This window comes from Bombus pyrosoma, linkage group LG3, assembly GCF_014825855.1.
Source record: "Bombus pyrosoma isolate SC7728 linkage group LG3, ASM1482585v1, whole genome shotgun sequence".
NCBI lineage: Eukaryota > Metazoa > Arthropoda > Insecta > Hymenoptera > Apidae > Bombus > Bombus pyrosoma.
This window is the reverse complement of record NC_057772.1, coordinates 15,215,805-15,228,722: the sequence shown is the minus strand read 5'-3', so window position 1 is coordinate 15,228,722 and position 12,918 is coordinate 15,215,805. Positions and strand designations below refer to the sequence as shown.

General features: G+C 27.9%; 4 protein-coding genes and 1 long non-coding RNA gene across 13 annotated transcripts; 3 read left to right on the top strand and 2 right to left on the bottom strand.

Moving 5' to 3' along the window:
- Window positions 1-194: 194 nt before the first annotated feature.
- LOC122577943 lies at window positions 195-1,288 on the top strand. The gene is made up of 3 exons (XR_006320440.1): window positions 195-329; window positions 835-1,024; window positions 1,131-1,288. It is a non-coding gene; the product is annotated as an uncharacterized LOC122577943 (long non-coding RNA).
- LOC122577941 (solute carrier family 17 member 9) lies at window positions 431-3,348 on the bottom strand. Of its 3 annotated transcripts, XM_043749671.1 has the most exons (8): window positions 2,930-3,348; window positions 2,468-2,814; window positions 2,207-2,380; window positions 1,968-2,100; window positions 1,706-1,802; window positions 1,356-1,521; window positions 1,128-1,286; window positions 909-1,060 (listed from the first exon to the last, which is right to left on the bottom strand). In XM_043749671.1, exons 1-8 carry the CDS (start codon window positions 2,983-2,985, stop codon window positions 921-923), a joined length of 1,272 nt encoding a protein of 423 aa, XP_043605606.1. In that variant the 5' UTR covers window positions 2,986-3,348; the 3' UTR covers window positions 909-920. The 3 variants fall into 3 exon arrangements, with proteins under 3 accessions (XP_043605605.1, XP_043605604.1, XP_043605606.1); XM_043749670.1 differs by having other exon boundaries at window positions 431-1,286; window positions 2,468-2,824; XM_043749669.1 differs by having other exon boundaries at window positions 431-1,286.
- Window positions 3,349-4,053: 705 nt separating this feature from the next.
- On the top strand, window positions 4,054-7,707 carry LOC122577942 (aspartate aminotransferase, mitochondrial). Of its 3 annotated transcripts, XM_043749672.1 has the most exons (9): window positions 4,056-4,241; window positions 4,737-4,936; window positions 5,220-5,376; window positions 5,462-5,590; window positions 6,427-6,648; window positions 6,742-6,898; window positions 6,987-7,085; window positions 7,155-7,471; window positions 7,568-7,707. In XM_043749672.1, exons 2-9 carry the CDS (start codon window positions 4,857-4,859, stop codon window positions 7,688-7,690), a joined length of 1,284 nt encoding a protein of 427 aa, XP_043605607.1. In that variant the 5' UTR covers window positions 4,056-4,241; window positions 4,737-4,856; the 3' UTR covers window positions 7,691-7,707. The 3 variants fall into 3 exon arrangements, with proteins under 3 accessions (XP_043605609.1, XP_043605607.1, XP_043605608.1); XM_043749674.1 differs by lacking the exon at window positions 4,737-4,936 and having other exon boundaries at window positions 4,054-4,241; XM_043749673.1 differs by lacking the exon at window positions 4,056-4,241 and having other exon boundaries at window positions 4,639-4,936.
- A 538-nt stretch (window positions 7,708-8,245) lies between these two features.
- On the top strand, window positions 8,246-11,402 carry LOC122565819 (ubiquitin recognition factor in ER-associated degradation protein 1). 5 transcript variants are annotated; one of them, XM_043722201.1, is made up of 6 exons: window positions 8,246-8,406; window positions 8,522-8,636; window positions 8,710-8,864; window positions 8,959-9,501; window positions 9,559-9,673; window positions 9,911-10,100. In XM_043722201.1, the coding sequence occupies exons 1-5, from the start codon at window positions 8,404-8,406 to the stop codon at window positions 9,622-9,624; spliced, it is 882 nt and encodes a 293-aa protein (XP_043578136.1). In that variant the 5' UTR covers window positions 8,246-8,403; the 3' UTR covers window positions 9,625-9,673; window positions 9,911-10,100. The 5 variants fall into 5 exon arrangements, with proteins under 5 accessions (XP_043578136.1, XP_043578134.1, XP_043578135.1 ...); XM_043722199.1 differs by lacking the exons at window positions 8,246-8,406; window positions 9,911-10,100 and adding an exon at window positions 11,384-11,402 and having other exon boundaries at window positions 8,504-8,636; XM_043722200.1 differs by lacking the exons at window positions 8,246-8,406; window positions 9,911-10,100 and adding an exon at window positions 10,209-10,780 and having other exon boundaries at window positions 8,504-8,636.
- Window positions 9,775-12,605, bottom strand: LOC122565820 (sarcoplasmic calcium-binding protein). Its single transcript, XM_043722203.1, has 6 exons — window positions 12,236-12,605; window positions 11,334-11,447; window positions 11,028-11,195; window positions 10,805-10,945; window positions 10,159-10,239; window positions 9,775-10,073 (listed from the first exon to the last, which is right to left on the bottom strand). Exons 1-6 carry the CDS (start codon window positions 12,362-12,364, stop codon window positions 9,927-9,929), a joined length of 780 nt encoding a protein of 259 aa, XP_043578138.1. The 5' UTR covers window positions 12,365-12,605; the 3' UTR covers window positions 9,775-9,926.
- Between the last annotated feature and the right edge of the window lie 313 nt (window positions 12,606-12,918).

Below are 12,918 nucleotides of genomic sequence, written 5' to 3'. Positions count from 1 at the left end.
AAACGCACAGCGGCGGCAGCAGCAGTACAGCACACTATGAAGTATCCACATTCGCGGCAGCAGGCAGAGACAGGCACGACCGAATGATCGGTGAAAACGACAAGCGTCAACGGACAACTCACACGTTCATCAAAAACCTCGCGTAAACAAGTACACGGTCGTCCCGTTAAAAATAAAATTCCACCTCTGCAATTGTCCCTACTGCGTACATTAATTCTCACGAGATGTTCCAAGTCGAAAAATCGAGTCTCGAGATCCGTTCACATGCTCGCGTTAAAAAAGGCATCAGGCACTTGCTGCTCCAATCTCCGATAAAGAGGCATTTTCATGTAGGTGGCAATCACATATACTTACTAACCATCACATTGGCTAAGTTTTTATTCATCGTCAATTAAAAGAACATTTTAATATTTGACGTAATACGGTAACATTTATTTCTGTAAAATATTGTGTAACGATTGATAGAAAATTATCGTTCTAGAAATTATAATCGGTTATGTTTTGGTATTATACTCTGAAAAATCATACTTAGAAATATCATAGATATCGCGTTTAACCATTCTTATTAGATTCCTTCATTACGTATGATTTTATATTGAATCAGTGCTAACCTTTTAAATTTATATTATTAATATTTACTATATTTAAAATTTTTATAATTATGATTAATTAAACGTAACATGTATAACATGTATAAGATAATATGGAATTTTAAACAAAATCAAATTATCAGTTAACCGATATACATACCATGCACGAATGTTTTTTTGTATTACTGTCGAAACTTCTCGCAATATTGACACAACTTAATTAATATTATTGTTTTATTCATAGATAATTAAAATTTACGCAATTGTACCAAATTTTAAGGATAGGGTGTATTCACAATAAACTAAAAGAACAATAAATTGGATGTAATTTTATATAATTGCTTGACCAGAACCAAATAATAAATATATTATACATCCTAATGCATCTATTATAGCAATGAATATAAATACAACAGGCCAGCTGTGCGTTACATGTAATATATATCCAGAAAAGTATACTCCAAGAAATCCTGAAAATTATCTTTTTTACTATCATCTTTCCTATTACTGCAATAGTAAATTTATGATTATATATACCAGGTATAGCACCAACAGTGTTCATTAATCCAAATACACTTCCGGAATGTTTTGGTGCAAGATCTGAAGGATTTACTGCAATTGCATTATTATGAAAACCTGATCCGCCAATTATAAACGCAAGACAAATTATTGCACTTTGAAAAGTTTCTACTTTTGCTGAAATTGTTTTAAAATCAATTTCACTATTTAATTTCTTCATACATTATTATACATACCTATACTTACCTAAAAATAATAAGCTTATAACTTCAGTTAAAAAACATATTGTTTCGATTATTTTACGTGTTACTGTGATGGAATACCCTGCTTTTATTATCTTCTCCGAAAGTGCTTTACCAAAAAATGTACAAGGCAACATAGACAACCATGGCACCATGTTTACAACCCAACCCTAAATATAACAAAAGGAATTTTTAACATGTTATATAACTAATGGTATACAATTTTATTGAATTATGTATGATCCATTTTGTTTAAACATTCAATAAAGTAATATAAAACAAAAAATTTGTGTATTTATTATTTCCTTATAAAACAACAGAAGAAACTTTTGAGACAACCTAATAATTAATTACCTTTACTTCTGGAAATGTATCATGAAAATACATTGGCATCCAGGATAGTAATACAAAAAAACAATTATTTTGACAAGCATGACCTATTACACATGACCTGAAAATAATAGTTAATATGTGAACTTTATACATCTATAAATTTGTAATCATAATATTTTTATAAATCCATATAACTTTATATACTTTTTATATTAAGATTTGTGTCAGAAATTGTGTGACTTATGATAACTGAATTCAAATTGATCCCATGCACAATGATTACCAGAATGGAGGTTTTTTTAAAAGCTTCAACCAAGGCAAAGTGTAGTTAGTAGCTGATTTAGTAGAAGCTGCTTTTTCCTTAAAAGGTAGAGTATGGTAACTTAATAGCACAGCCCATGCCAAGCTCAAACCTCCTAAGATAACAAATTAGATATTTTTATATAATTAAATCACACTGTGAATTAATTGATAAGGTTGTTAATATTAGTGTAAATAACACATAATTATACATTTATATACCTAATGTTTGGAAAACTACTACCCAATTATAATTTTCCAACAGATAGGAACCTAAAGATCCAGTGAGCAATGTGCCAAGTGCTGATCCTGATGTTAATAAACTAAAAAATGAGGCTCTTTCTGTTTCGTGCAATCGTTGACTTATTAAACTAATCATACTGGGGAAATGCATGCCTGTAATATATGCAATTTTTATATATATAAAGAACAAACATCTTTTACATACTTTAGCCATTTACGTTAGTAATTTCATAAGAATACCTTGGAATGCACCATTTATCGTTCTCACTATTGCTACTAATAACACAGAACTATCATTCTTTGAAAAGAGTTCTATGACTTCTGGCATAAAAAATGTTGTCATAGACCATCCAAGAGCAGAGATCAATAATACTTTTTGTCCTCCAATTCTATCGCTAATATAACCACTAGCAACTTGCGTTAATGTATAACCCCAAAAAAAACTAGACAGTATTACTCCAGAATCTGGCTTGGACCATTGTTTCTCTTTACTTATAATTGGCATTAATAAAGGAACAGATGTTCTTGTAGCATATATGAGACAAGTACCACATAATAATGATAGAAACCATTTTCGTCTCTCCTTCCTAAAATTTACTTTATAATTTTAGTTTATATTGCCAAACATCAAAAATAATCTTGTAAAAAGATTCAAAGATTCTTTTAAATTATTTTCATAATATCTTAATATAGATTAATTACCTTGACCAAGATGAATTTGTTTTTTCATCTTGAATTAAAGGTATTTGCATTTGCATTTCTCATTAAATAATTTCGTTCGTAAGTAATTATTCTTGTTCCCATATACTCAAAACATATAAGCTAGACATGATATTTTTAAAAGTTTTGATAGCAGATCAGTAACGAAAAATTAAAATAAAACCTTATCTTAAACTTGTTAAGTTTTATAAGATTATCGTGAAACTGGAGATTTGCATGTTCAAGTCATCATTAATTTTGCGAAAATATTTAATAATTTAATAATAAGTCAACTTCCTATGAATGTTTAGCAATGAGTTTTATCCAAAAATAATACATTAGTACAAATATAACTGATTTCTATTCTTTTTAGTTGCGTGTTATATACATACGTAACGTATATGTTCACTATCGTTTAATTTACATACATAGTTGGTAAGTTAGATAACACTAACACAAATATCAATTTCGTTTCTTAGATAACAGATTGAAAGATAGAAATAGAAATACATTAAAACAGCGTTATTTGAAAACTTCATGGAGTAAACATAGTCAATAAATATGAAGTTGTCTTTTTAAAATATAAATTGAACGCGCCAATTTGTAATCTCAGATATGAACTTCTTGAATGGAATTCATGATGAATTGGAAAAAAATATTCATAAAAATCTAATTCTAATATTTATATTGTTAAAAAGCAAGTGTTCTATGTCTCAGCAACAAATATGTAAATATACAAATTAACGAGCGATATACAAATAGCAATCGATGATAATTTATAATTATAACAGTTAATCAATGTCATTTTTTATTGGAATCTTTTGTTCATTCTTTCAGCTACGCCAAAATTCACGACATGAATATCCAACATATGTACGTATATAAAATATGAGACATATCTCTATATTATTTAAGTATATATATTATGTGTGTATATTATCTCTATATTATGTGAGTTATCACAGTAAGGATTACAAAAGGCAGGAAATGATAAACGTAACAAATTAGCAGTGTAGACTAAATCACACATGGTCCTTAGAAAATACTCTACTTGATCTTGTGCTCTAAGAGGGACATAAATTATTGTTGTCTTCTCTTTCTCTTTATTCAGATTCTACATATTTCTTCCTTGTAACATATTCCTAGATCCAACAACGAAGTATACTAAGGTTACAAAAGCTTGTTATCTAAATGAAATCGGAAGATGAATCGTCATCGATGAATGGGACAGAATCTGATCTACTATTGGCCTATGACAAAATAAAAGGAGGACCAGAATAGGAAAGAACAGTTGCAACAGACATCATACAAAAAAGTAGTAGAAATTCAACAACTCAAGACAATTAAGTTATAATAAGTAATAGCTTTACATCGTAGTAGTTCTCTTAAATTTTTGCGCATATTACTATCAGGATTAGCGCTTTACGTGCACTAACCTACTTGAGGCAGATTCTTAAATAACTGCTAAATACGTAACAATGGAATAATATTAGGCTCTTATTAATAAAAATGGACTATATTTCAAAATGCGAAAATACATAGTACATAATATCACTAAACTATTGAATTTATTTAACAAATGAAATTTTAATTTAGTAAATCAATTTGTATCGATATGAAATATAAACATTATTTATTTATTCATACTTCCTACTACGATAAAAATAAGACTGTTATCATTTTTCTCATACTTCATTTTTTATTATTATCAGTTGTTACAATTTTTTGATAAAGCATTTATATCAAATCTTTTTCCTATTTTTATTTACGGGCTGCATTTTGGCACAAATTTATGGAACACCCTCTATAGACGATAAGCATCTACATATTGTACATCAAATCAGCAAACTATTGAAGTAGTGCAAATATATCTGTAATTTAAAGTAATCCATACGGTGAATGTAGTGTATTCTAACATATTAATATTAATATGGCACAAAGTAAAAAACTATTTAGACTTCCATTTGCATGCAAATTATTTAAAAATAACAGCAATGTTAGATCACTAAGGTAGGTTTATATTAAAAAATTAATTGAACTTTTTAACCTTTTTATATTATAAATTATATATTTTAAAAATTATTTAAAATTATTGATAATCATAGAATTTATTATTAATGATCAGGAATTTCTCAAGAAGAAGCATAACTAAAAGCTTAATTAAAATGCTTAAAAACTTTAAATGATTTTACTATATAATTTATTGATATTTACTTATTTATAATTTATTTTTTTCTTTTAAGATTTACTTTACATGAAATTAATTAATATTAAAATATTTTGTGTGTTATAGTTCATGGTGGTCTCAGATAGAAATGGGTCCACCAGACCCAATTTTCAGTCTTACAGAAAGATTTAAAGCAGATACACATCCAAATAAAGTTAATTTAGGAGTTGGTGCTTATCGAGATGATGAAACTAAACCATTTATTTTGCCAAGTGTACGAATGGTATATATTATAACGCAATTATTTTTGGGAAATATATATATTTCTAATTTTTCACATTAATCTAACTGAATCAAATATATTATAGGCAGAAGAAAGAATTAGAAGTAGAAATATGGATAAAGAATATTTAGCAATTGCAGGAAATGCAGAATTTTGTAAACTTAGTATTAAGTTAGCACTTGGTGAACATAGTAATATTGTTGATGAAGGTTTGGTAAGTATTACATGTAAAATATATTCTTTAAGAAAAGAGTTCATCAGTTAAAATTGTTTCTTGAATCTGAAGCATAAACAAATAAATAAACATATATTAAGTAGTTTAAACATACACATAACACATGTATTGAAAACACATGCATGCACAGTGTAGATATACACAGAAATACATATCTATAGTTAATCACAAGATTCTATATATACCCCTAGAATATAAAATATTATAGTAAAAATGTTAGCACTATATAAATTTTTTTTGCACATTAAGACACATATCGTTAAAATGTAACACAGTTTATTCACTTTCACTTCTACTAAAAAAAAGAATTTAAAGAAATATGAAATGATACAAATATTGCAAACATCTGCTATACATACATGAAATCATAAAAATGGTAGGCTAATATTATATTAATATCATATAGGTCCTTCCTCTGCATCATTAATGGTATCTCATTGGCAATAATAAAATTAAAAATTTTGTAATATGTAATTTCATTCCAAGATTTTTGTGAGTTAAATGTTTTAGCTTTTCTAATTCCTTTTAGAAATACATTACTGTGCTGAATACATTTAGTATGACTTTCTGTACATAAGTATAAATAAATTTGTGACAAAATGTGTTTTTAATTACTTTGACAAGTCAGATGTATAAAATTTGATATATGTATATAGACTTTTATGACTGACTGTACATATAACGTATAAGACTAACCGTGCAATTTCGTTATGGTTAATATTTTATTATTCTTATGTCAATAGCACACTGAATTATTAGTTTTCCTATTTTATAACTTCTTTATAATTCACAATTTAACTGATATCATTTTGTAGACTGCTACAGCTCAAACAATTTCTGGTACAGGAGCACTTTCTCTTGGAGGACTCTTTCTCACACGTTTTTTTACTGGAAATAAGGAGATATATTTACCAGTACCTACATGGGGAAACCATGCTCCAGTATTTACATTTGCTAAACTTCCAGTAAAACAGTATTGTTATTATGATCCAAAAACATGTGGATTAAACCATAAAGGTCTTTTAGAAAACTTATATGTTAGTATATAAATACTATAAATGATATATTGTGTTTATTGATTATTTATTGGTTATATTTACAAATTCTATTTGTAATATTGTATTTTATAGAAAATTCCAGACAAATCCATTATTCTTCTTCATGCATGTGCTCATAATCCTACTGGTGTCGATCCTAAACCAGAACAATGGAAAGAATTAGCAGAATTAGTAAAAAAAAAAGAACATTTCCCTTTTTTGGACATGGCATATCAAGGGTTTGCCACAGGTAAAACAACATATAAGAAGTTAATAATTTAATTTTTAATAATACATGAAAATTTGTTCACTAGTGGATATTTTTGTGCAAATTTTAGGTGATATAGATAGAGACGCTTTTGGTGTTCGACACTTTGTAAAAGAAGGAATTCAATTTGCTCTGGCTCAATCATATGCTAAAAATATGGGCTTATATGGTTAATATACAAGTTTATAAATCTCATTTCCGCTAAATGAAAATATTTAAAAATTATTGATCATCGTAGGTGAACGTGTGGGAACATTTACAATGGTTTGTGCTAACAAGGATGAAGCAAATCGTGTTTTCTCGCAATTGAAGCTTATAATTAGACCACTATTTTCTAATGCACCAATTAATGGTGCCAGAATTTCTTATGAAATCTTAGAAAATGCCCCATTGAGAGAACAATGGATGGTTGATATAAAAACAATGGCTAACCGTATTATATCTGTACGTCAAAAGTTGCACGATAATCTTAAGAAGATGGGTAGTACCCGTGATTGGAAACATATTACAGACCAAATTGGAATGTTTTGTTTTACTGGCCTTAATCCTAATGAGGTATGACATCCACTATTATTTATTTTTATCATTATATGCAATATATATATATATATAGAAAATAATAATTTAATTCTGGTTCCATTTACTTTATAGGTAGAGAAGCTTATTAATGATTATCATATTTATTTGACAAAAGATGGTAGAATATCTATGGCAGGAGTAACATCAAAAAATGTGGAATATATAGCAAAAGCTATATATGATGTTACAATATAATTAAATATTTCTACCAATGAGTAAGGAACTCTATCAAATCCTGTCCTTAATTTTCAAATACATTACACATATAAACAAAATAGTATAGATATACGTACACAATATATCAAATGCATTTATTCTCGCATGTTATTTTTTATAAAAAAAAACTGCAGGCAGTATAATATTTGTAATGATATATTAATATAGAATAAATTTTATATTATATCTTTAATTATCTATAGTAATAGTTCATAATTTTTGCAAAAATTGTATGATCAATATTCTATTATATATTCTATTATAAACGAAAAACTATAATAATTAACTATATAAATAAAGCTGTTATGAAGTATATTAAATGTTCTAAATTTCCATGAGTTATTTTTCCAATAAAAAACGATTTATTTTACACACACAGTTCCAAATTGAGCAAATTCCAATTGCTTGATACCCTGATACATTCAAATTTAAAGTTATTCAAAATAATATCGAAACTATCGATGGTTATAAAAAAAATATCACTAGCTTTCACTAGTTTTTCATTTCGAAGACTAACGATAATAATCGATATACTATCGATATTTCTTCACCTCTGATAGATATGCATAAGTTGTGTCTGTTTATGTATTTATGCGTATGTCATAGTGATAAGTAAATCCAAATTTCCACGCTTTTAAAAAAATTCTATTAATTATAAGTCTCCGAAAGAGTACTGCAACGAATACATAAATATGGTAAAGAAAACCTGAGAGAGAAACGATAAACAACGACGGAATATGTTCCGTTCGATGATTTCTTTTAATAAAATAAGGTTATGTTGTTTCGATTAAAATGACTTTTCACTTTCAGTTTGGATTTAACATGTTTCCGGAGATTGTCAGACCTTTCAACAACCACTATAGATGTTTTTCTGTGTCAATGTTACCGGGTACATATCGACGAGATGTAGAACGTGGAGGGAAAAGTATATATATCTAAAGAACATGTTGTAATTTATTCACTGAACAAGTAAAAGATTATAATTTGTTGCTTTTCAGTAATCATGCCACCCTCAGCTTTAGAGCATCTCACAAGATTAAATATTAGATTTCCTATGTTATTCAGATTAAGTAATGAAAAAACGAATAGAATTACTCATTGTGGAGTTTTAGAGTTTGTTGCGGACGAAGGAAGAGTTTATTTACCTTGTTGGGTATGTTTATATCCTCATTTTTGTATTATTAGTTAAGAATACTAGATTGATATATAGCCCAAATCAGTGTACAATTATCATAATATGATTACAGATGATGTATAATCTTCTATTACAAGAAGGAGAATTAATAAATGTTGAAAGTGTAAATTTACCTGTTGCAACATTTTCACGTTTTCAACCACAATCCGAAGATTTTTTAGATATCACAAATCCTAAAGCTGTTTTAGAAAATGGATTAAGAAATTTTGCTTGTCTTACAACAGGTGACATTATTGCTATAAAATACAATCAAAGAATATATGAAATGTGTGTTTTGGAAACAAGACCAGGTCCAGCAGTCACTATCATAGAATGTGATATGAACGTTGAATTTGCTCCACCATTGGGATATGTAGAAAAAGAGACTAAAAAGGATGAAAATGTAGTAGATCCTGCAGATTTAATGCCAGCACCATCTGGTTTTGTGCCATTCAAAGGAGAAGGTAATAGATTAGATGGCAAAAAACGTAGAGATTTTGCAAAACCAGAAGTTACTACAAGTAAACCGGCTTATGTTAGAGGAATACCAGATTATGATTATAAAATAGGAACACTTACGTTCTTGCGCATTAGTAAACCTGTTAATAATAAAGAGGTAAGTTGAAATGTCATTTGTATGTTACTTTATATTTATCCAATTATATGTTTATAGGCAAAAGACCCAGATGAATTTAAAGCATTCACTGGTGAAGGTTTTTCTCTTAGGAAATCAAAGTAATTAAATAATTGGTTTATTTATTTTCATACAATTACATGTATTTGTAAAAGTGAGTATTTATATTTGTAATTAAACTGTTATACTTTTTAACAAAAATAGTTTCATACAAGTTCTACCCATTACATTAATAAGTCTTTTTATTTAAACAGTTTTTTGTATATAGGTAAACAAATTAACCTATAGTATAAAATTTATATCCTATAACTCAAATGTCTTACAAGTGAAGTCAAAAAATTATCATTATAAAAATAATTAATATATAGTATTGTATTATCACAAATTATAGGATTGCAGTGAGAATTTTAATCTACTAAAGGACCCCAGAAATATTTACTGGGTTTTGTTGGATCTTCTGTTAAGAAGAACTCACGACCCAATGTTATGAATTCTTCAAAGCTAATTTTACCATCATCATTAGTATCAATATGACTGAAGGAAATAACTGCATCCTATAATAAATATTTCAGTTTAATCAATTTATTTATTTAATTTTCATTTTAATAATCATAAAATTGAATGTGCAATTCTACTTACATCATGTGTGAGTCCTAAACATTGGAAAAATAACTGAAATTCTTTTACAGAAATTTCACCACTTCGATCTTTATCCACTGCCTGCAATTTTATATTTAATGATATATTGAAAATATATTTTAACACATATTAACCCATTGGGACGGCGTCTGTACACTGTACGGTTTCTCATTTCGTTTCCACTAGCCACGGTTCGTGCAGCGTACGGACCGTCACGTCGCGTGTCGTACGGACGCTTGATACGCCGCGTCATTTATTTTCCTACGTCTATGTATCGTATTTCACAACATTTTTCAAGGATGGTTGGTAATAATGTTCGTAATAATGTTTTGATCTTTGTAAAGACCAAATCTTTCGAATTCTTTTCTGGAGTCGCAATTTAGCTGTAACAGTCGTCTTGCAATTAAGTACGCCTTCAACAAGTCAAGAAATCGCTAGTAGAAATTTAGTAGAAAGTGAAAATGAGAGTGATTCCGATGAAATAATTGATGATCAAACAATCGTAAGTACGATTACTGATGCATTCTTAACTCATTTTGGAAATCTATATGTCACAAAATATCGTCGGTTGCACAAAAAGAAATTGCGAATCGTATGTCGTCCTCAATGGGTTAATTTATATAAATGCATATTTTTAAAAACATACTTTGAATAAAAATGGCAAAAAATAATGACATTTTCTCTTCAATGATGAGTCATTAAGAACATGTTGCATTTTCTTCAAATATTTTTCGATACAAATAAGATTATACGGACTAATTTCTCCCCATTGTTCTTCCCATATCTCCTATATATAAATAAATAACTTAAAAGTATTATATACTATTTCATTTTGATACACAGAATGCATAAAAAAGAGACTGACTTACATTCATTAATTTTTTGAATTCAATTTTTAATTCTGGAGTTAAGTGTCCCAAGTCAGAAAATTTTTCTGCGAACAACATAAAATCGTCGTGACTGATAACTCCGTCTTTATTAATATCCAAATGACAATGTAGTGTCCGTATTTTCCTTCTCCAGAAAAGCGATTGTCCCTGATAAATAAAAATATTCTAAATAACTTTTTATTGAATGATTAGTTACCACATATTAAAAAAAATAATAAATAACTGGGATTAGATTGTTACTGTATTACAACATCTTAAATAATAAAACTTTAAACAGTATCTTACTTTTTCTTGTTCGGTGTCAGAATCGTTATCACTTTCTTGTTCGCTTACAGAAGTTGAGATACCCGTTTGATGCACACTTCTTGTACTACACGCTCGCGGAGATATTTTATAATACTGAAAATAAAACATTTAGTTTATACATTCCTTAATAAATAAAAGGTTGTTTTAAAAATAATTGTGTGTTGTTATTGATTATGACAACTGCATTATATCTAATTAAATAGATTACGATACTGTATCACTGTATAAATACATTGCATCGTAAATATATAATATAAATATATACGTTCAATGAACTCCGATGCAACGTGAAATCCTAAAAATAGACTCCAAAAAGAGTCTGGATTAAGAAAAGAAAGAAAAAAAATTAATTTATCTTTAATAAGTTAGAACAATTAAAAAGATATGTAACTCTACTATTAATAACATTAGTACAGTTTTAATATTCCTTTTAATTAAAAATTCTATAAATAAATTATCTTTATCCATATACGGTACATATGTTTACATGCACGAACTAGAGTACAACATTATGTATTTATAATATTTTACACCTATAAAACTAATACGTAATATTACCCTTGAATCTTGAAGATCTTCCAAAACAATTTGAAAGAGGTGAAAATAATTATATAAATTATTTAAATATATTCAATAAACATATCCTTTTTTTTTAAATTTGAAAAATTTGCTACCTGCGATTCAAAATATAATAATTATTTTTTTTTAAATAACATTTTCCGTCTAAATAACTTTTTAAAATGACTTATTTTATTTATTAATATTTTATTACTTCATATTAACATCATTTTTAATACAAAGTGTTTTAAAACAAAGTAATTGATTAGAAATTTGTTATAAATTAAACTCACTATTTTCTTGCAATATACAAAGAAAATTACCTGATTGCACTTTAGTAAAATATTTTGTTTTTCTGATATTCCACAGCATAAAGCTGAAATAGCTCTTTTTTTAAAACACCTGTTGGAAATTACGAATCGTAGACCAGTTCGTAATAATGTTGTTGTCATTTTAACGTGAACTTCAAGCAAACTATCTGTGACACAAAACTAATACCTTCTACTCAAAATCGTTTGGGATTTAATACTAAAGCGGCAGAGATCAGTGGGCCCCTTTTGTTGGGTCGGTCTCAAATTCCCCTCTTTGTCCCTTGCACATGCGTAATAGTGCTCTGTTGCCCCCTTTTACTGTTTGGGATATATGTATATAATCTGATTGCCTTGTACGAGCGCCCATGCACGTCCTCTTTTTTCACAGATAAAACCCACAGGCGTATATACCACCATACTACATAGATACAAAAGAAGAAAACAAACACCAGAAAATGCTTTGCTCTAAACCTGAATATTAATAATATATGAACTAACATATCAATTATATGTAAATCATATTCCTTTTCCTGATTTATATCAATAAAAAATTCGGCCCCGTAGAAACCTAAGTTTTAAAGAATCAATTTATAGCTAGAATCTGCTGAAATTGTAAAAATTCATGTATATATCTAGCTACGTATAATTCTGATATTAAAGACAATTTTCGACCAAATCTATGTAAAAAAAATACC

Excerpts from the sequence above, each read along its gene's own strand:
- LOC122577941 (XM_043749669.1), bottom strand. The coding sequence starts at position 2,985 with ATGCAAATGCAAATACCTTTAATTCAAGATGAAAAAACAAATTCATCT. Across the intron at positions 2,381-2,467 it reads GATAAATGGTGCATTCCAAG|GCATGCATTTCCCCAGTATG; the intron begins GTATTCTTATGA and ends CATATATTACAG. Across the intron at positions 1,287-1,355 it reads TATAAGCTTATTATTTTTAG|CAAAAGTAGAAACTTTTCAA; the intron begins GTAAGTATAGGT and ends AAACAATTTCAG.
- LOC122577942 (XM_043749672.1), top strand. The coding sequence starts at position 4,857 with ATGGCACAAAGTAAAAAACTATTTAGACTTCCATTTGCATGCAAATTA. Across the intron at positions 4,937-5,219 it reads AGCAATGTTAGATCACTAAG|TTCATGGTGGTCTCAGATAG; the intron begins GTAGGTTTATAT and ends TGTGTGTTATAG. Across the intron at positions 6,899-6,986 it reads ATATCAAGGGTTTGCCACAG|GTGATATAGATAGAGACGCT; the intron begins GTAAAACAACAT and ends TGCAAATTTTAG.
- LOC122565819 (XM_043722199.1), top strand. The coding sequence starts at position 8,504 with ATGACTTTTCACTTTCAGTTTGGATTTAACATGTTTCCGGAGATTGTC. Across the intron at positions 8,637-8,709 it reads TGTAGAACGTGGAGGGAAAA|TAATCATGCCACCCTCAGCT; the intron begins GTATATATATCT and ends GTTGCTTTTCAG. Across the intron at positions 9,502-9,558 it reads AACCTGTTAATAATAAAGAG|GCAAAAGACCCAGATGAATT; the intron begins GTAAGTTGAAAT and ends ATATGTTTATAG.
- LOC122565820 (XM_043722203.1), bottom strand. The coding sequence starts at position 12,364 with ATGACAACAACATTATTACGAACTGGTCTACGATTCGTAATTTCCAAC. Across the intron at positions 10,240-10,804 it reads TTTTGCCATTTTTATTCAAA|GCAGTGGATAAAGATCGAAG; the intron begins GTATGTTTTTAA and ends ATAAAATTGCAG. Across the intron at positions 10,074-10,158 it reads GTTTAGGACTCACACATGAT|GATGCAGTTATTTCCTTCAG; the intron begins GTAAGTAGAATT and ends TATTTATTATAG.